Raw genomic sequence first — 21,662 nt, forward strand, 5'->3', positions numbered from 1 at the left:
AAATGTCTCCTTATGGTTGGGTCAAATTTGTTTCATTCTTCCACTCCAGCTGAGGGCCACAAAAAAAAAAGAAAGAAAAATCATTTAAAAGGCCACAAATGGCCCCCGGCCCACATTTTGGCCCCGTTTAATAATGCCAGGATGACTTGTGCTCAGTTCAAGATAAAGTTCAAAATTTTCCAAAAATGTTAAAAAAAAAATTGATGAGAAAGAAAATATTTACGCGAGTAAATAACTCAACTGTGTTTTGGTTTTGGATTGTTTTTTTTTTAACGTTTCTGTTTAGTGATTTACACAAAAGAAGTGATTTTTACACACGGTATTGATTTGTGAAGGGGTAATTTAATTTCATTTAATGAGTGGGATTGGAATAAATACTGAACAGGAAAATTTACATCATTTTTGAGCCGCAGTCATGTATAACAAGCTGCGCTACTGGCTCCGCAGTGTGATGCTCACTCAGGACCCGGGATTGAAACGGACTGATCCATCACTCAGAGGATAAACAGAATAAAAACCCACAAGCTGATTATTTAGAGATTAAGATATTCGCATGGAAATACCAGCTGAGCCGTCATCTCGGCTCAGGATATTAGAGAGCAGGAGTGAAGAGGAGGACAGTAACAATAGATCAGGGGCAGAAACAAACAATAACTGCAGATGACACAGAAATATAACCGAGCAAAAAAACACAGACGAAAGTGTAAACAGAAACACTGAAGCTGGGTTCTGATTAGTAGATACTTCAAACTATCAAATACTTCAGAAAACTTTAACTAAATTATACCAAACTATTTGTGATGCAGACTGTGACAAGCTACTCCCATCCAAAATGTTAAATACTAGTAATCACAAGTATTTTCCAAGTATTTTACACTTGAAAATAGTCCGGATTAAATGTAATCCAGATTCGTTGTAAATTGTGTTAAATATGAAGCTGCGAATAAGATGCTGACTTCAGTTTCACCCAACTATAAAATACGGAGCAAACAAAGCAAAATAAAATGATTGCTTATCACCCAAAAGGGTAATCACCACATTATTATCATTTTATAGCTATATTTGTGTAGATGAAATAATTTATTTGCAGATATCAGTGAAATCCGCAAATCACTATGTGACACCTAGATGCGATGCTTCAGATGGAGGAAACTTTTTAACTGTCGGGTCTTAATTTATATTAAAAAAAAAAAGAATAAGAACAAAATCAAACAGTACTATATTTAACAGCAATAATTTTAAATGCATTTTGTTTTGCTAAAGGAAAGATCTAGTAACTTTCACTGAGAATTAAAAAGGAGCGAGCTAGCAGCGTTATGTCATGTGGTGACTGTCGGAATCTAGCTAGTATAGGCTAGTGCTAACTAGCATCTACATTTCGGTGAGCGTTACCTGAATTATTAATATTTTTATCAAAATTGGAGTGCAATAAAAAGGAAAATTATATCGAAACCACTTTAAAACCTCTACTGGCATTAAAGGGAAACTTAGTGTCGGGATTCGGGTTTCCGAATCGCAGTCCAGTGTTAAGTGCTAAGTTAGCTAAGTGCTAAGTTAGCTAAGTGCTAAGTTAGCTAAGTGCTAAGTTAGCTTAGCATGTACCTTGTCGGAATCGAGCTCCGGATCAGCCTGGCTCAGCCTGAACAGAAAGGATTTCGGGTCTCGGCACAGCGTCTGCCTCGTCGTTAGAAAATACGTCCCTCCGACATTCAGCCGGATCCACTTGGAGGCTCCGACCCCCGGGGAAGAATGGGTCGGACATCTCCGGTGAACGGAGCCGCTTGTCTCGGAGCTGTTCTCTGCCATCCCGCTCCACTCCGCGCCTCGCCTCCTCCGCCCTCGCTTCGGCTCTGCTCTGATCGAGCGGCTGACAGGAAGTGTCGACGCTGCTGCAAGCCGCCGACTGGGAGTCCGCCAGTCACTGCAACCTCCGCGGCCACTCCTACCCGCCGCTGTCCGCCCAGGCTTTCTACACGACTACTGTACGGAAGGCGATTAGGGCCACTAGAGAGACAAAGAAATAATTCTGACATTTTAGAATATGTGAGGTTAAAGTCACAATTTTTATTTTAAAACGTCATTGTAGTTAGGAAAAAAATTGTATATTTTTTTGGCAAAAATCACAGAAATATTCTAGAAAAAAATGGGAAATTTCTGAGTTTGAAAAATAGAAAATTTGCTAGAAAATGTGTCCTAGATTTCTTCCTTGTTTTTTTGTTTGTTTGTTTTGAGAAAAAACAAGGACATTTCTAAGTTTGAAACAAAGATTTACCTGAGAAAAGTCAGGGTTTTGTTTTTTTAGATTAATCTGATTTCTGAGAAGAAATGTGGACATTTCTGAGCTTCAATAGTATAAACTTTTCAACTTTTGAAACTCAGAAATGTTCTGATTAATCTCAAATTGTCTGTTTTAGTGGAATATATATATACTGCTCAAAAAAAATAAAGGGAACATTTCACTTTAATTTTGTGTGTGGCTCCAAATCCAGGCCTCCATTGGTTAATAAATTTGATTTCCATTGATGATTTTTGTGTGATTTTGTCAGCACATTCAACTTTGTACAGAACAAAGTATTCAATGAGAATATTTCATTCATTCAGATCTAGGATGTGTTATTTGAGTGTTCCCTTTATTTTTTGAGCAGTGTATATAAACACACAATGACCCCATTTTTGCCATTGTAGAATTCAGACTTTAATCTCAGAATTAAAACTATTTTTCAAAACCTAAGAGATTTCTGAGATTAAATTTCTCTTTTGTAACAATTAGAAGTAACTTTTGTTATCCAAAATGTATTAAATACATTAAATCAATATGAAATACACTAATAGTGGGGAAATTCAGGCAACAGTAAGTTTACCTTTAACATAACTGTAAGAAAGATTAAAAACAAAAATAGACAAGAAAATACTGTACAGTTATTAAAAATAATCTGTTTAAAAAATGTTCACCTGGGTCATTAAAAATGTACTGCATGTGTGTGAATAAAAACACATTTACAATAAATTTAAAAAGTGCAAATATCAATGACCTCAATATTTAATTTTAATAAATGAAACCAAGTTTTTGAGAAACAAAAATTAGAACACTTCATGTACATTTAAAATTATAAATCAACTTTTCCCAGTCGAGTCTTGTCTCGTTCTTTTCTCAGCCCCAACCCGCTCCTTTATCTGGGTCAGACCGGAATCGTGACCCAGTTTTGCATATGAACAAATGCTGTTTTAAATAAAGAAATCAGAATTTGAATAAGTGAGTCACTAACTCAGATTCAGAGAATTGAAAGCAGGGATTTATTTAAGCCACGGTAAATTTGACATTTCTGTGCATTCTCCCTTGATTTGCATTGCCATCGCAGGAATAATGACGATGCAAAAATCACAAGAAAAGCCTGACTTCCATTTCAAACTCAGCTTGAAAGTTTGAGTTGAATTTTCAGTAAATATGGTGACGGCGGCACAGCTTGACGTCAATATTTAATTTGGATAAATGGAATCAGGTTGTAGAAGTAACAAAGACTGAATTTAAAAAAAAAAAAAAACGAAATTTGAGGTTAAACTGATCTGTCTAGAAGGATTTAAAAACAAAACGGGTTGCATTTTACGGGATGCCAAACGTGCCACAATTACACAAATGTAAAAACATTTTAGATTAATCTCCACTGTTCTGATTTATTCTGTAGCAAATTATCAACTTGTCAAAGAAGCATCCAAGCTTTTTTCTATAAAGTTTGATATATATAAAAAAAAAACTTCTTTGGAGGTTTACATCTTTTTATCCATTTGCAAAGCCTCTAATTCACAGTCAGAATTCAGAGTAATTTGAGAATCAAAGAAATTTCTGATATCAAATTCTGTATACAAGGATTTACCAAAACAAATTCTACTATGGAATGCCAGAGGTGCCACAATCCAAGAAAAAGAAATTCAAGATTTTGTTGTAGAACATTTCTAACATCTCAAAATTTAAGTTTTTAATTTATCAAAGCTTTGTTGAAATTCAGCCATTTTTATGTTACACTTGGGGGGGGGGGGGACTTTTATGGAATATCTTTGGCAACAAGAGCCTATAAGTTAGAATCAAAAATCTACTTCAGTATGATTTTAACTGTCTAAAACCAGCCAGTTTTACAAAGACTTTCACACCAAAGCAGAGATAATGGGTCGGTACTTTATTTACATGCTGCAGAAACGTGAGATGTCGTCTCCGCCAGACGCAGTTCAGCGTCGTGGCGAAGGTTGTTAAACAGAAGACAAGACACATGGCTTTCATTTGAATGCCTAAATTCCTACATGCTTTAATCACTGGACTACCAAGCATTAAGTGGAAAATTCATCATTCAACATCTACTGACCTAGCGCACAAATAATCAGAGAGAGAATGAACAGAATCATTAAATTATCAGAATATGATTAAGTCACTGAGCAAATAGAAAATGTATGATATAGTAAGAAAAAAGCTGTAAAATATTATAGTTTACAATAATTATTCACATTCAAAGGCTTTACATCTCAATACATACACAACATGGCCCCTGAACATGACTTCAATCCAAATATGATTCATATATTAGAATTTAAATAACACAGAATGAACTATAGGCTAAAACAATAGCCATCAATAACCTTATACAAGAATAAAAATACAAAAACTGTATCCTAATATCATTGCATTACTCGCTTCAGATTTAATACATCATCTGTACATCACAGTTCTCGTCAGTTACAAGCCAGGTAGAGCGTTTCATACACGATGTAACCGACTGCCATCGACTTGATTCAGAATAGATTCGGTTTTTTTAGAAGAGAAGAAAAAAAACCCACTTCTGGCGTTCCCTTGACTTTATAGACAGATACAGCAATTTTATCGGTTTATTTGGATCAGATGGATTTCCTTAAACTGACATCCAACCACTCACTGCACACTCAGCTGAAGGAAGAGCGGCCTCCAAACAACCTCAAGGTCAAAAATAAAAGCCTTATGATAACATACTGCTAAAAAATTTATTAAATCATTCGCTTTAATTTCTATTGGGCCAAAAACAAAAGTAAAAAAAAATAAAAATCAAAGATTAATAAAAAGGGCAGAGAGCCCGTTGAGGCAGCCATCTTGTAGGCCAACAGCTTTTTCTGATTGCTTCTGAGTGATAGAAGGTGAATGTGTCTGTTCAGCATGGGGAGGTCAGCACGAGATTTTACTTCCAGTAAAGATGAGCCGTCTATGCCAACAAAACAGGAATTTTAACCATGAAAACCAGTAAAATGGGACAAATTAAAGGTTGCCAATGCAGTTAAAATAACCACTTGTTTCTTTAAAAAAAATTAAACTAAGTATCTGGTCGGCACGAGAGTTTATTTTCAGTAAAGATGAGCCGTTTTATTTCATCAGAAAAAAAACCCGGGGAATTTAAAGGAACCAACTCAACAAAATCCAACACGGCCAATTATTGGAACAGTTGCCAATGCTGTCAAAAAAATATATATACATTTTAAATTTAATCTACATTTCTGGTGCCCAAAGTGTGGGAAGAAAAAAAAAAACTGCTTATGCACTGATGTGTATTAGGTCAGCACAAGACTATTTTCAGTAAAGATGAAAAATAGTAATCAAAAGCAAAAAAGGAGTTTAGGGGAATTCACACCTCAAATGCAAATTAAATGGCACAAACTAATCTAAAACAACCCATTGCGCAAGTGTTGCCAATGCCGTTATGTTTTTAACTTTAACTACATCTCCAGTGTGGGGAAAAACCTGTCTGTGTATTGAATATCGATGTGTTCAGCAAATGGGATTTTATTTTCAGTGTGACAAAACCAAGATGAGCAAAAAACAAAACATGGGAACTTTGGGGAATTAACAGCACGAAAGCAAGTAAAATGGTGCAAAAACATATCCAATTTTCTATGGGTTGCCGATGCTGTCAAGAATACCCTTAAGAAAAGATTTACTTGAACTCATGCCATGAAAACCAGCAAAATTGTACAAAATCAACTATATAGGTTGCCAATGCTTTAAAAAATATTTTCCCAACTGTGGGGGGAATAAAAAAAAAAAAACTGGCTATGCACTGAATACCCATGTGTTCAGCACATCAGATTTTATTTTCAGTAAAGAGGAGCCATTCTATTTAATAAAAAGAGGGAATTTACGCCATGAAAACCACTAAAAATGGTACAAAAACAAATTATAGGTTGCCAATGCTGTCAAAAATACCCATTTCTTTTTTTTTTTTTAACTTAAACTATATCTCCAGTGCCCAAAAGAGAAAAGCCATAGGAACAAAACTGGCCATGCAGGAAAGAGAAGCAAGTGATGAAGTAGAAGCTAGTGGCATGTTTACCCGCCCCGATAGAAGAAAAACAAAAAATCTTAGTAACAGCTATGAAGGCTCACTCAGACCCACGTCTCACTGCAGACCAGCACTCTGCTTTAATTGGACTGCAAGTACCAAGAGACTGAAAAACAACTCCAACACCATGGGAATAAACAGAGGAAATAAAAAAAATAAAGAGGACATGTGGGATTAAGAGACTGAATCAGTTTACAGTATCTGTCACAGCTAGAGAGTAAATGCACTAAAAGTCGGGCTTTTACGACAACTCGCACATATAACGTATGATTAGGATATGGTTTTAATTAAAGATATCTTGTCAGGCTCTGGTTCATAAAAGCTAGATTCTGTGTTATCGTTGAAGCAGGAAACCAGTCCGTGCGTTCAGGATAGTCCTAGCAGTACCCAAACTCACTCCATTCCCCTCCCGCCCCCGAACCCCAAACTCACCCCCACCTGAAGCAGAATGTACAAAATGGTGGAAGTCTCATCATCCATACGTGGAAAAAATGCAACAGAAGCCTCACAGAGAGCACAAAGAACAAGCAAAGCAACCCTGAATCCAAAGTTGTATTTTCCCCCCATGGATCTACTCAGGAAAACAAACGAGGTCTAGATGCCAGCGTCTCTAAGAGTTTGTTTACGTTGCTGTGATGAAGGGCACTAAAGAGGGCGTTATTCTGCTCAGTGATTGGCCTCAGATTGTGCTCCTATAGGCCTGGGTTTTGGTGCCTCTGGTAGATCTTTCTCCACACTTCCTGGATCTTCTTGCACCACCGGTCAGCGTTTCCACTGGGGTCCATCAGGTAGTACGTCCGGTTCGGCTGCAGCAACACGAAAAACAAAAAGGCAACAATTTAAAGACTCGTTAGAAAAAGATACCAGAGCGTCTTCAGTCAGAAGCTTCTTCAAATTCACTGGAATACAGACTGCTACAGGAGATTTTTTCCACCAACACCATTTACAATGACTCACTGAAAAGTTTGAACCAATACGAGTTGCAACATTAAATTTCTGTTGGGATCAATAAAGTATTGTTGAATTAGAGCTGTTGTAAATGTTTTTAGTAATTGAATAATCAATTTGATAATTAAATTTTCCCCATAAAATATTGGTAAGTTCTGTCATAATATTGACCCAAACTTTCATATCTGGGTTACTGAAGATATGTACAAAGGAGAAGGAAATGGATAACATTCTGCTGGACAATAAATCGTCCCAGAAGTTAATATTGTTGTTTTGAGACCATTTTCAAGTAATGTAATCATAATGCAAGAACATATTTTTAAAGATTAATAAACTTTAAAACCAAAAGAAGATTTAACACTGGAAGATGGTTTAAATATCAAATAAAATGAAACATTTGTTCTAGTTGAAATTTTTTATCATCCTGTTCTTGGTAGAAAGAAACAAATCCTGATAATGATATTCGTTTTAATTTATGACATCTGACACCAGTTTTGTTTAGTCTGAAGGAGCAGTGGGCCAGGATCCCAGCAGGAACAGAAATAAACTGCGGTTACCGTGTGAACGAAGAAGGTTTTGAAGTTTTTGGCCTCGGGGCGCAGCTCGGAGGACCAGGGGATCTCCCCCTTCAGGACCCGGTTGACGGGATCCACGTAGTACAGGTGAGGCCCTTCGGTCAGCAGCAGCTGCCTCCGGCGGGCGAACAGGCCCTGCAGGGAGCCCAAACATTTCAGCAACAAAACATCCACCACCATGTTTCACATCAGTGATATCAGTAATTATTGGTTAGTTTTTGTTTATACATCTTAATTACAGCCAAACTGGAGGCGTAACATTTCCGGTTTTATCCATTTTTCCCCTCCATGTTTTTTATTTTTAAGCACTTTAGAGCCAAAGTGAGGAAACTTTAAACTGCTGCCAGTTACCAGTAGGCTGTTGCTAGGCAACCAAAGTTTGGGGAACCTTTAAACTGCTTCTTACCAGCAGGTCGTTGCTAGGCAACCAGAGTGCGTTGATTCCACTGACCTGGAATATTCTACCAGATGCTGTACATATTGATTACGTGCGTTTATTGTTATCGATTTATTGTCCAGCTCTAGTTTTCACCAGGAGGTTTTGATGCTTTCAGCCTCCAATTGTCCATCTATAAAAACTCTGAAGAAAATGAATTAATGAGATTCAACATTAAATTTTCCTTTGTGATCAATAAACTTTTGAATTGAAAGAATTGAGCTCCAGTAGAAAAAGAAAAACTCAAATTTACAAAATTTGAGTTTTTTTCTACAAAGTTTTAGACTTTTTTCTAGAAATTTTATAAGATGGTATCAAAATATTTGTAGTTTGAGAAGTTGCAAAATAAAAAAAAGGGAGATTAGTCTTAAATTTTCTAAAAAAAAAAATGTATAAAATAAATTCTGAGTTTGGTAGAAATTTCAGAATTTTTACTAGCAAATTCTCTTTTCAAAGTTTCATCAGGCTTTACTATTTTACAATACATTTAGAATTCCTGAAAGAACTGAACCATTGAAAGAATATTTGCTGTACTTTATTTTTACACATTTGACCAACAGTCAACCCGTTTCAGTTTATTTTAAATTGGAGGTTTTACTGCTTATTGCGCTGACTGACGAGATTAACGTTTTCAGATGTTTGACTCAACATGTGGAGCTGTTGGTGCATTTCAGTGTGCTGTTCTGCTGCAGAGTTATTAAATAAAAGAGTAATGCAGTTAGTTATGCCAGACATTTATTGAATCACACACACCTTGCGTTTATCCACTGGTCCCATCTTCAGGATCAGATTATTCTCCACAAACTGATGCCTGCAGAATCCAAAAGAGAAAATCTCAGCACACAGACACTAACCAACCAACTGAATCGTTTCCTTTCAAAATAAAAGCCTCGAGCACAGTGAACTTACCAAGGGTTCCCATTGGTCTGTTTGTCCAGCAATAATTTCTTTTCTTCCTCGGTGAACAGCAGGTCCAGCTCAAACGAGTTGTTGTCCAGGTCATGGATGTACTGCTCGATGTTGCTGCTGGACCGCTGTGGCGGCGCCGAGTCGTGCGGCGACAGGGAGTGCGACGAGCTCGACGGCGCCACCTGCATGTTGCTGAACTGGCTCAGGAGGTCGTCGTACTGAAATTCACAGTTAAACAAATCAAACTTCAGCAGCTGGTGAGTTATCCTAAGGCTTCAGTATGTTTTCCAACAGGGCTGCTAGAGCAGGGGTTCTCAAAACAGGGGTCAGGACCCCCAGAGTGCTCGCGAAATACCAAATGGATGGTCGAAAGATTATTTTCAGATTCATCATAATGAGATCTCAGGGGTGGAGGGCCAAAATAAGAACACATCAATAACTGTCGTAAAGAAAATGTGAATGTAATAAATGTCCCATTAAATATACTTTAAAAGATAAACAATTTTTTTTTTTAAATTAAGTCCTTTTAAAGCTGCAGTATGCAAGTTTTAAGATGTTTTTACATATTTCTTTAGGTTTTCACCAAATCCTAATATTAGACAGATAATCTGAAATAAAAAGATCGATTTCCTCCACCTCCTCCCTGAAGAAATGCACCAAAACCAATCACAGCCAGGAGGAGGGGCTTAGCGCTGTCAATCATCCTTGTGAATGTGCTGCTAAACACAGATAAACAACTTACTGTTACAGGAAAACAGTTATTGGTGGCTATGCTAACTAGCCTAGCATTCATGAAAGGCTATGCTAACAGGAAGACACCGTAGTAGGTGCCAAGACCCGCCTCTGATTGGTTGTTTCCATTTAGCACTGGGAGGAGCTAGAGAAGCTACTTGGTTTTCCCACAGATCATCTCAAACTTTAACAACTTTGTGACAGTTTGAACAAAAATGTAAAAACACTTTTTGGGCGACTCACATTCCCGTAGCAGTCCTCATCGTCTTCAGACATTGCTGGCAGGTAAGGTGTGAGCTTTGGGGGCGTCTGCAGGTGTAAGTCACTCCAGGAAATGGTGTCAAAGAAGGGATGCTGCCTCAGCGGGTCGTACCCTCCCATCTCTTCACAACCGAGCCGCTTGGATGGGTCCAGTGACTGAAGGGAGGTCAGAGACAATACTGAAATAAACCATCCTGCAAACACATTGGATCTGAATTTCACCCAAAGATGCTCCTTGGACTGACGACTCACCAGAAGTTGCTCGACTAGATCCTTGGCTTTGGGGAAGAATTTTTCTGGGAACTCGTACTCCAGCTTTATTATTTTCTGGAATATTAGGTACTCATTTCTGTGACAGAAATAAAAACAAGTTTCCTTTGTTAGCTCTTGTTTTACTACCATCACACTTAATAAAAATACATAATTTTTCAAATCAGATAAATTTGTTTTTTTTAAGTGCAACACATTACATAGCAGAGGCCCTACACTGTAAAACCTCACCAATTATTTAGTCCAGTTTCTAGTGCAAATATCTCAGTACAGACTAAGAAAACTAATTCAAAAGTTACTTTTCAGCAAGATAGGAGCTCATTTTAAGAGCAAATATTAATGAAAAATCACGAGTTACACCAGCAGATTTTATTTACAACACATTTTCCCCATATTGTAAGTTAAATAATCTGCTAGTGGAACTAGTAGTTTATTATTGACTAAAAACAAGCTCTTACTTTTAAATTTGTTTTCTTATTTCAAGTGTGTGAAGATATTTTGAACTTAAAACTAGACCAAAAGTGATGGTATGACTGTCTTTGCAGTGTAAATTCCCTCCAAGCCAACTGGTATGTTCAAACGGATGTGGTCCAACTGGAAACCGATCTGGATCAACTGGTTTATGTTTCAAGAGTAGTTTGTCATATTAAGCAACTTTTCAGACAAAAAAAAAAAAAAAAAAAAAGGATCGTATCGGCAAGCAAGGCATCCTTTCAAACAGCAGGTTGCATTTTAAACAAAATGAAGATCTAAAATGAAACAAAAGGGTTCTTACCCAGCTCTGAATGGTGGTAAACCAGCCACCAGCTGATAGATAATACACCCCAAAGCCCACAGGTCAGAGCTGCACATAAAACAAATATATTTAAGCAAGAAAGTCTTAAAATCTGAAAAGAATAAAATTATGTTTTTGAAAAGCACCTCTTGCAGGCTGATTTTTCTGTTAGCAGCTCTGGAGACACGTACTGCGCTGTCCCAACAAAGGAGTTTGCTCTCGCTGCAAAAAAAACAAAACACATTTTTATGAACAGAGCTTGTACAGCCATAGTTTTAGTTTCCTGAAAACTCTCCCCAGCAACAGTCCTAGCCAATGCGTGTCTAAAGAGAGGTGAACTTCTCCAAAAACGCTTTGTAATCACATTTAGAGACAAGTTAGAAGTGGCAACATGCATCCTGTTCATGCGTCTTATCCAATTTTTCCTCGGATGTAAAAGCTCTGGTATACTTGATATGCAGTTGGCACAAACTGGATTCTACACTAATAGACCCAAACTTTAAAATAACAGAGTCCTCAGGTACTTCTACAGGGTGTTAAACCTAGTGTCCAAATCAGTGATGACATTTCATACTTAAACCTAATCGAAAGGATCAAACTGGATTATTTCAATACCGTCTGCAACTTACATGCAGGCTAAGGTGGGATACGCCTCCAGTCCAGACAGAGGAGCTACTGAGGCCGCTCAGTAACTCCTGGCTGGCTCGCCACATTTAGAGGTAGCCAGGAGCTATCGAGTAGCCTTCACTCTTAGTATCGTCTTATTGAGCTTTTGTAACTGCCGTAACATTCTTCAAAAAGTGGCCCACTCCGCCATGACGTCACGTCAAAACATCCTATTCATTCGTGAACCTTGTCAGAAAACATCTGGTTGCTTAACGTTTTTATTTAGTAGAGTTCAGACTAAAAATGGTCAGAAGTTTCCCCAACAGAAGGAGTTGTAAACCAAACTTGTAATTTTATGGTAAACCTGATGAGGACAAGAGACTTGGATGGATAGCATTATGGAGAAGGTACCCAGCTAATCATTAGAAACCATGGAGAAAATGCTTCCGTCATGTAGCCTAGCATGAACAAAACTGGTTAGCATCTTGATATTTGTATGCATTTAAATCTGTTGCGTCAGGGAAAACGCCATTTCTCACAGAGAGAAATCATGACGTGTGAATTCAGGCAGATTTCACCTAAGGACAAGGTCTGGGTCAGTTTCTAAGCTAGCCAATACCGCTAATTATGAGCCCAACTAGGTGCGCTACTTCCACAGACAGAATAGCTCGGTTTGAACAAGAAGCTATGGCTACATTAGCAAAAACAAACGGAGTCACTCCGTTCAATACTCCATCGTGTGGTTAAGTTACATCGCTGCAAAGAGTCAAGAGAGACATAAGCTGCGTTTCCATTAACCACAAAACTGCACAAATTGAAATTACAAAAACAAATACAGCAATTCTGACAGAACGTTTGATAGGAAGTTTCTGCATTTGGACGAGTTGATTTTTCAGTGATATCCAAATGGACGCATGTTGCAAAACTGAAATGAAAACATTTTCACCAACGCGCCACATGATCAACATCCAAGTGTTACTACTGGCAGAAATGACAAAGACAGGAAGTGGTAGGAGGAGGATGGTTTGTTTTTTGTGCACATTTGTAAATTAACCCCCTGCACTGATGCTGTCAGTAGCAGAGCTGCTCACCTCCTTCACTGGAACAGGGAGGAGGAGTTACGCCAGTATGGGGAATTGGGGCTGCTGCTATCTCTGACTCATCTGGTGTTAAATGTAGTGAAGGGTATAGGGACAAATTACATAAATATCCTGCTGAACATTTTCCTTCACTGATTAAATGCTGGTCTCCAAGCTTGAAGGGGAAAAACTGTTCTGAATGAAAAACACCGATATAGTGTATCGATGTGGATTAATATCAAAAACGACCAAGTTAAAAAAAACCTTCGACTGTTGCCAATTAGCTTAAGCAAATAATCAGATTTTACAGTCTTATACATTTCTCTTGCATATAAATTTACAGTCTATGTCGTTATAACTTTTCTGGTAATGAACCAAACTTTTATTGTGAAAATTCAAACTGGTTACTTCCGGTGCCAAATCAGTGTCCAAAATTGAACTTTGAAAAACGACTCATGCTGTATTACGGTGCAGCGGTAAAGGTCTCTGTGCTGCACCCGAAACCAGCAGTAAACATGCAAGAAAACAACAAGACAAGATGCATTCAGCCCAATGGCAGGAGCAGGTTAGGCAGGTCGCTAATCTGCAGGCGTGTGCCCAGAACGGCATCAAGCTCAGAAATAAGCACAGCCATGATAACAAGACTAACACTAAAATCACTCGTTATTTACACACATGATTTAAGCAACAGAAAAAACACATTTAGCCACTCAAACTCTCATTGCCAGCTAAGCTAGGTTGGTTTAATCAACTCACTGGTTGCCTAGCAACGATCTGCTGGGTAACTCAAACTGCAATTTAACATTTTGAGACTAAACTGCAGTTTACGGCTTCCTCAAAAACAAAAACACGGTGTGAAGAGGAAACTAAAACAGGAAAGTTTGGCAGTTTCTCAGATATTTAAAACAAAACAACCAACTGTTAAATGCCGACTTTGAAACCTTTTCTATGAAGCTAGCTAAGCCATCAGGTCGATAATCGCACACTATTCCACCCAAAACAAAACGTTTGTCTTTTCCTCTTCTGGAAACCCGATTTTATCATCTTTCAAGGCAGTAAGGTTATTATAGCCATCATTCTTCTTTTAAATGCACTAAAAGAAACTTCATGCAGATACATGTGGATGTTTGGTCAGGGAATGGTAACATTTAATTTTTTTACTGCCAAAAACAATTCAAAACAAAGATAACATTCCTTTTATTATTGTTAAAAATATTAAAATGAATGTCCAGGAGACAAAATCCAAAACCAGTCAGGAATCCGTTTGTGACGCAGGGGGAATGGATTACTGGAGCCAAGTGGGAATATTTACTGTAACAGATTATGACCAAAAGCAGCAAATATGGGGCTGAATTGATGTTTTTGGCTTCACGTTATTGAAGACTCAGTTTTCTTTGCCTGCTGATTCAGAGTTTCACACGAAGTAGTGCTACATTTACTGGATGGTAAACCGTCCCAGTAATGATTGCAATCAACCATTATATTGTTGTTTGAGCCCATTTCAAATAAAATAATGGCATAAAAATTTAGGCTTTCCCTCTAAACGTCCAATAAATATAGAAATGGAAAACTTTTCAAATATCCAAAAAACAAATGAATAGAAATAAAATGGATTATGATGTTTCTGTAATTGCTCATTTGACACGTGTAGCTGAGCAAAGTTCGGCCTTTATTTTGAAAGGTTTGCATTTAGCATCTAGCTACGTCTTATTTCCATTTAGCTCGTCAGTTTGAGCTGGGCGTTGTTGATTTGGAAAATATTTAAACACCTTTTGATGGATATGCAGTATGAATATGTTGGTTAAGGTATGAAATGTGTTTTGATTCATTCTGCAGGAGTTGAAACAAACTCAGCTGTTTGGTTTTACCTTGTTTACTGTCAGACGACAACTGTTTCGCTGTTCCAAAATCGGTTATCTGGATGTGCATCTCCTCGTTCAAAAGAATATTTTCTGGTTTCAAATCTCTGAAATAAAAAAAAATGATAAAAAAAATGTGCAGAGTCAAATACCAGCAGAGAGCACAGGAGCAGATCCTTACCTGTGAATTATCCCCTTTTTGTGTAAATATTCTAGAGCACAAACTATTTCGGCCGAGTAGAACCGTGTACAGGTCTCATCAAACGAACCAATTTTGCGAATGTATTTTAGCAGTTCGCCGTTTTTAGCGTAGCTAAGACCAAAATCTATAAAAACGTCTGTTAAGGAAAACTTTAAACATCTGAGCAGGTGAAATAAACGCTGAAAATCCAGAGAATTTTGATGCTAATGGAATAAAAACAACTTCCTGATCAACACCACTAAGCCACCATGTCGTACCAACAACAACAACCCTCTTCAGTACGGATGGTTTTACTGAGAAAAGATGACTTGTTTAAAATTTACTAACCAAGTTTCTTAATTTAAAGTTAGTAAATTTTCTTAAAGTTTAAATGGTGGCGCTCTTATTGGTATGCTACCATGTTGTACCAACAACCATCTTCAGTAAGATGGTTTTACTGAGGAAAGACAACTTAAAGTTAGCAAATGTAATCTGGGGATTATTTTTTAGATTAAGCAATTCACAATTTTCTAGAACAAGTATGTGTGTATATATATATATATATATAAATGTGAAGCATATGAAGCTTAAACTATGCTACTTTCTAGGCAGAACATATTTACAAACTAACTTTTTTTAATTTTGAGTGCAAAGTGACTCTTTGTGCAGTTTTGGCTTAATTTAAGTATTCTCCATGAAATCAATTACTAAATTCAGGGTCAGTGAAATCTTTAAGTTGGATAAAGAACAAAGTGCTTTAAAAATGACTTCAGCAGATAACAAAAAGGCTGAATGTTGCCGTTTTATCCTTCTGGAAACCCCAGAGTTTGGTTACCAAGGGAGCAAATACACAATAACTAAAACTAACCACACTCACTGTTACTATAAGCTCCAGAACTGGTCATTTTATAATTATAAAAAGTCAGTTTTACAGTGACTCATTTCTCACACAGTGTGACATCACCTCTGTTCCCAACATAAATAATTATTAACTGACCGTTGAAGAAAAAGAGAAATATTCAGAAAGCTTTTAAAGGAGCATCAGAATGAGCGAGGCGCGTCTGAAAACTGTCAGCCAATGAAAGGATACACAACTTCTCATCGTCTTGAAACGTGAAGTAGAGCTTTACAAAGAACGGGTGATCAAGATTTGACATCAAATCTCGTTCTCTTTTCACGTACTGGACTTTGTTCTCCTTCATAATGTGGCGCTTCTCTAAAATCTTAACTGATGAAAAGACAAAGAAGAAATATTTAAAACATACATTTTTACTAGAAGACTAACATTCAGTTAATGGTTGTGTCATTACTAACTTGCATATTCTTTCCCTGTGGCCAACTCTTTTGCAAGAACAACCTGAGGAACAAAAACAAGGAAAACATTAAATACATTAAAGTTGCAGTTTGTAATTTTTATAGAATATGTATGTTTTAAGTATTTGTTGAAAATGTCAGTTTGGTATGAGACTCCTCCTCCCAATGCTAATTACAAACAGCCAATCAGAGCCAGGAGGCGGGTTTTAGTGCTGTCAATCAACCTAGTAAAAACGGTAAAACTGTTTATCCGCCGTCATGCTAACCAGCCTTAGCATTCATGACATTATCTGCTATGATGTAGCCAGAGAATGCCAACTGCACCACAGCAGAAAATGCCAACATTTGGGTAATAATTGGCTATAGTCATTAGCATTCTAGCAACCACATAGGCCTGTCAAATTTTGCTGGATGATCAATTCTACCAGAAATGGTGATAATTATAATATTGCCATGCTATAGCTGAATGTGGCTAGCATTCTTTGCTAGCCACAGCATAGCAAATTATTAACCAAAGGTTAGCATTCCATGCTAGCTGCAGCATAGCAGAGAATGTCATGAATGCTAAAGATGGCAGTTGACTGCGGATAAACGGTTTTCCACCGTTTCCATTAGCATATTTAGTACGTAAAGATGATTGATAATGCCAAGCCCCGCCTCCTGGCTCCGATTGGTGGTTTTTGATGCATTTGATCAGACAGCAATAGTAGTCCAGAGAGGAGGAGGCGATCGATCTTTTCAGAGATTTGTCTCATAACTGTAACATCATGACAGTTTTAACAAATATGTAAAAACATTTTCAATAAAAGTTACTCTGCAGCTTTAATAGCTGCACCAACCAGAGTTAAAAAAAAAAAAAAAAACAACAAAAAAACATCTTTTTGCATTCACCTCAGATGAACTGAGGGTGACTCATTAATCAAAAGAATGAAAAAAAAAAAAAAAAAAACAACAAAAAAACATCTTTTTGCATTCACCTCAGATGAACTGAGGGTGACTCATTAATCAAAAGAATGCTAGCATGTAGCAACATCTACCCTAAAAACAGAGGCAGGAATTCAGCTGCCGTACCGTTGAGAAGGAGCCCTCTCCCAGAATCTTGCCAAACTTGAAGTCCTCAGGCTTCTTCTTGCGCGGCTGCGGCATCTGGGCGGCCGGCTGCGCGCGGCCGTCGGCGCTCTGGGAGCCGCCGGGCGCTCCTACGGTGCAGGGCTGCGGGGATGAGCCCTCCATGTTGGGGCAGTGACTGCTGCTTGTGCTCGGGATGGCGAGTGGCGAACAGGAGTCAGGGTGGTTTCTGGCCATTGATGGATGCGAGCAGGAACAGATGGCAACGTTGGGCTGAATGGGCACAACATCATACTGGAACAGCAAAAAACATCCAATCAGCTGGACGCCTGCATGTCCTACTGTAGAACTTCCTGGGTTTCATAATTTATTCACTTCAAAACAAAAGCCCGTCACCACAACAATTTTCCTAAAAGATAAACTCAGAAATTATTGCGATAAGTGATTATATTAAGTTGAGACAAAGTAATAACGGTAATTAATAATGCCATAATACAAAACACATTCTCAAATATCAATAAACTTTAAATTTTAACGAACATTTAACAGGAACTGGAAGACATTTAAATATAAAAGATAAATTATGAAGTTTCTGTAAACAAAGTGGTCCTTTAACAAAAAGGTTGAAATGACACCAAAACACCAGACTGAAAACTTTTATCATCCAGTTTATGGTAGAAAAAGACAAATAAATCATGCAAATGTAAATTGAGTCAAATTACACAATTAATGTATTAATTGCAACATCACTAGTAATCTATTTCAATGTAAATGATTAAAAAAAATTTAACAGTTTTGCACACATCTGTACCAAGTTTGGATAAAACTAGTTTGGATGAAACATTTAACACATCTCAAGAAATCAAAGCTTATTTTGGTTATTTAAAATGTCTTCCAATTCTGTACAAAACCAGGGTTTATTGGAGGGTGAACTCATCAATAAATTGTTTCAAACATGTCAATATTGTCATTTACCCCAAAAATTTCTGGAACAATTTATTGTTCAGTAAAATTTGTCAGGTTTCCTCTCAATCTAATGTTTTCCTGATTTATTGCAGCCCAAGCAAATAAAAGTTGAATTGTAGTGCCATAAAAGCCTCTGAAGATCGATTCATTTAAATAATCTGACTTCAGGTTAATGCGTTAAACCAGATATCAGTTCTGATCAATGAACTACTAAAAGTATTTTTTCTTCCATTAAATAAAAGCATCACAATTAGGAACTCCCACATAAATGTTTGTATGGATAAATGCAGATATTTATGTAATGTTTTAATTTTCTGTGATCCAGAATCAATCTGGTAAAATTTTAGGAACTTGATGGGTTTTTTACATGCAACTAAAATACATAAAATTCAACACTGAGGCATTAAAGTTTTAAACTAAAACGCCTCAATCTATGAAGTTGTGCTCCAAATATAATCAGTCAAACAAGAGTTTAAAGTCAATGACATTCAAAACCGCATGTATAGGAAAACTGATTCAGATCAGCATTAAAAAAAATTGTATTAAAAAGAACTGTTCACATTCTGGGTACAATATTACAAACTTATACCAAGACTTCAAGCTGGTATATTAGAGGGACATGGTCTGGTGTTGATAAACAAATAACTACCAAGGAGCTGCTTCCTGGCTTGGTGGTCCCACCCGATGTCAAGGTCTCCTCATAGAGCAGCAGCTTACAACACCCCAAACTCTAAATGATTTTATATTTAAAATAAAACAAATGAAACAAAAAGTGAAACCCACCAACGACATGAACCCAACAGTCACGTATATAGTGCTTTCTAACCTCTATACTTGCCGTTTATTTCAACGGCAGTTATTCGGACCAAATGCAACCATTAGTGTTTTTTTTTTAGCTTTTAGCTCAGTTAGCTTCTCTTCATTTAAAACCAAGGTGTGGCCTTTAGCTGCCCATTCCGGACTTGACTCCATTATTGCCAACTGTCCGTGAAATAACCTACAGACTCCGTTACTGAGTCAATCAACATAATAGCTGGTATAAAGCCGTGAACCAACATTTTCCTAACCATGTATACTTTGGTAACAACTAGCCTGTGCGAACTTTCCATGCTAACCAAGCCCTGCTAGCAGGCTAGCATTAGCATTTGCTTATCTTATCAAATAAAGCCGATGTTCTTTGGAAAACAGCAGCAGTTCTATAGAAAAGCGCCCCTTACATGTCAAAAATGACTGCGTGCGCATGAAGCAGTAAATAATGGTAGAGGATAGTGTTCCTAATGTATACGAACATAAACAATTCAAACTGACATGTCCAACTTGTGATTCTAGCTGTATTTAAAGGCTCTTCCCATCACGGTGATACTTTGAACGACTAGGGCGCTTTTTTCGGCAAAGCACCGGCCATCATTGACGGCAAGTTACAAACTTGATGCTAACATTTAACTAGCTTAGCATAGCAAACAACTTCAAACCCATCTGCTGTGTTCAGATTCTGGTTCTTAACGCGCTTTACGTTACTTATGTAGGCTGTTCTGTTGAACCTTTAAAAATGCAAATCGAAAACCACGAAATTGACACAAAAATAGTACCTTCTAGAGAAAGGTTGAACGTACTAAAGCTAACTTTAGCTTGCTAGCAACTGGAGTATCGGTCGAAAGCGCGAACCAACGCCAACACTAGTCGTCCATTGCCGAACAGGGGGGAATAGTCCTATACAGTTTCAAAACACACCATTATACACTCTTGAGTTATTATCTGCTTCAGAGGTAATTAAAAAGCAGGTCGTCATGGACTAATCCAAAAGCCGGAAAGCCTCAGATAGCTTAAACCCTGCGATGCTAACGATGCTAGTGAGTCACAGCGATATTTTATAGACGAAGGCCGCAGATAACTACTTCTTCTGATCCAGCTGCTACACGCCACAATCCGCGCACCGGCTTCGAAGACCCACTCTCGGGAAGTTTTAACACTTACCATCTGACTTGTAGCTCTTGCCATGTGAGTTTTCCGTGAGTATTTATTTGGAATAAAATAATTAGAGAAGCTCCAGTAATGGCTGCCTCCGTGCCTTCATTTTCGAGGTGTGACGTCGTTCCACAACAATGTTACCGCAGGACAGCAGAGGAGAGTCCTGCCGTGTCAGTGTCCGCCCCCACCGCCACGAACAACCCGCTGAACTTTATAGCGCAAGGCTCGATCATATTCGCACAACATGTGGCCTGCAAACTGCTTGGACCGCACACTGGAACTGGGTTTTATTTATTCTGCCATCAGTGTGCAACAACCTAGTTATGATTTGAAGACCAAGTCATGTAGTTCCTGAGTTGGGCCAGTTCTAGTGTGATCCAAACACATTAAAAAAAGCCATTTGTTTAAATTTCACAAATCAAATAATCGTTTTAAAATTTTTATTAAAACTATTAGAAAAATCAAGCCAAGTTTTTAAAGAGTGCAAGTGCAGCACTATACCAGTCCTAGGTGCATAAAAAGCTTTTACAAATCAAATAAAGGCTAAACAAACCAAAATGCCATTAGTATACAACAATCTAGTCCAGATTTGAAGAGTCTAAATAATGTAGTTCCTGAGTTGGACCACTCCTAGTGTGATCCAGATAGAAGTGAGACGACCATGTTTTGGGGATAACCGCACCATATTTCTCTATTAAAAAAATGAAAAAAAAAAAAAAAAAACTTTAAAATTGCTCTTTAACTCTTACAAATCAAATAAAACTTGCATCAAAAAAATGATTTTAAATATTCTATTACTATGCAGATGACATCTAGCTTGTTTTACCCCAAGGAATCTGGAATAGTTAGCTTCACACACAAAGTTAATTTTAGTTGATACAACTTGCTATAAATTTTTGTTCTAAAGTCAAGGAATTTTGGTGAATTTATTTATTCACTGCTGCTATTAACATACCTGGTAAAATCATGGTGAATCTGATGTTTTGTCCTTAATAATTCACTTTTACAGTCTTGTGTAGTTTATGTCTTGATCGGTGTTTCCCAGCCTGGTCCTCTAGGCTCACTGCCCTGCATGTTTTAAGTATTTCCTTGCTTCAGTCCAGCTGATTTCAATCAATGGCTAATTAACAGGCATTTTCTGAACTGCAATCAGTTGAATTAGGCCCGTTAAAGCAGGGAAACCTCTAAAACATGTGGGACAGTGCGCCTTGAGGACCAGGGTTGGGAAACACTGACCTAGACCAGGGGTGTCAAACTCCAGTCCTCTGCTGTCCTGCAGTTTTTAGATGTGCCACAGGTACAAAACACTGGAATGAAATGGCTTAATTACCTGCTTCTTGTGTAGATCAGTTCTCCAGAGCCTTG

The 21,662-nt window shown here is 37.6% G+C and overlaps 1 protein-coding gene and 1 long non-coding RNA gene across 3 annotated transcripts in view; one reads left to right on the top strand and one right to left on the bottom strand.

The window, feature by feature from the left end:
- The window catches only part of LOC107833608 (uncharacterized), a 19,427-nt gene extending 13,066 nt beyond the window's left edge, over window positions 1-6,361 (top strand). Inside the window, exon 2 of the long non-coding RNA XR_001659370.1 lies at window positions 5,944-6,361. This is a non-coding gene — a long non-coding RNA (uncharacterized LOC107833608). The remainder of the gene's footprint in view (window positions 1-5,943) is intronic.
- Window positions 4,158-21,538, bottom strand: LOC103155091 (3-phosphoinositide-dependent protein kinase 1-like). Of its 2 annotated transcripts, none has more exons than XM_007576629.2 (14): window positions 21,253-21,538; window positions 17,367-17,657; window positions 16,296-16,338; window positions 16,072-16,209; window positions 14,982-15,126; window positions 14,810-14,907; window positions 11,403-11,478; window positions 11,257-11,325; window positions 10,464-10,560; window positions 10,194-10,367; window positions 9,219-9,436; window positions 9,063-9,120; window positions 7,856-8,008; window positions 4,158-7,156 (listed from the first exon to the last, which is right to left on the bottom strand). In XM_007576629.2, the coding sequence occupies exons 2-14, from the start codon at window positions 17,598-17,600 to the stop codon at window positions 7,043-7,045; spliced, it is 1,617 nt and encodes a 538-aa protein (XP_007576691.1). In that variant the 5' UTR covers window positions 17,601-17,657; window positions 21,253-21,538; the 3' UTR covers window positions 4,158-7,042. The 2 variants fall into 2 exon arrangements, with proteins under 2 accessions (XP_007576691.1, XP_007576690.1); XM_007576628.2 differs by lacking the exon at window positions 21,253-21,538 and adding an exon at window positions 20,304-20,617.
- Window positions 21,539-21,662: the final 124 nt, after the last annotated feature.

Source organism: Poecilia formosa, unplaced genomic scaffold (assembly GCF_000485575.1).
Source record: "Poecilia formosa unplaced genomic scaffold, Poecilia_formosa-5.1.2 Scaffold412, whole genome shotgun sequence".
NCBI classification, from domain to species: Eukaryota; Metazoa; Chordata; class Actinopteri; order Cyprinodontiformes; family Poeciliidae; genus Poecilia; species Poecilia formosa.

What these genes read in the sequence shown, in the direction of transcription:
- LOC103155091 (XM_007576628.2), bottom strand. Translation starts at nt 20,327, where the DNA reads ATGGCAAGAGCTACAAGTCAGATG. An exon ending in CACAGGGAAAGAATATGCAA is followed by an intron (nt 16,210 to 16,295) that starts GTTAGTAATGAC and finishes TCTTTTCATCAG; the next exon opens with TTAAGATTTTAGAGAAGCGC. An exon ending in GTCGTCTGACAGTAAACAAG is followed by an intron (nt 11,479 to 14,809) that starts GTAAAACCAAAC and finishes TTTTTTTTGCAG; the next exon opens with CGAGAGCAAACTCCTTTGTT.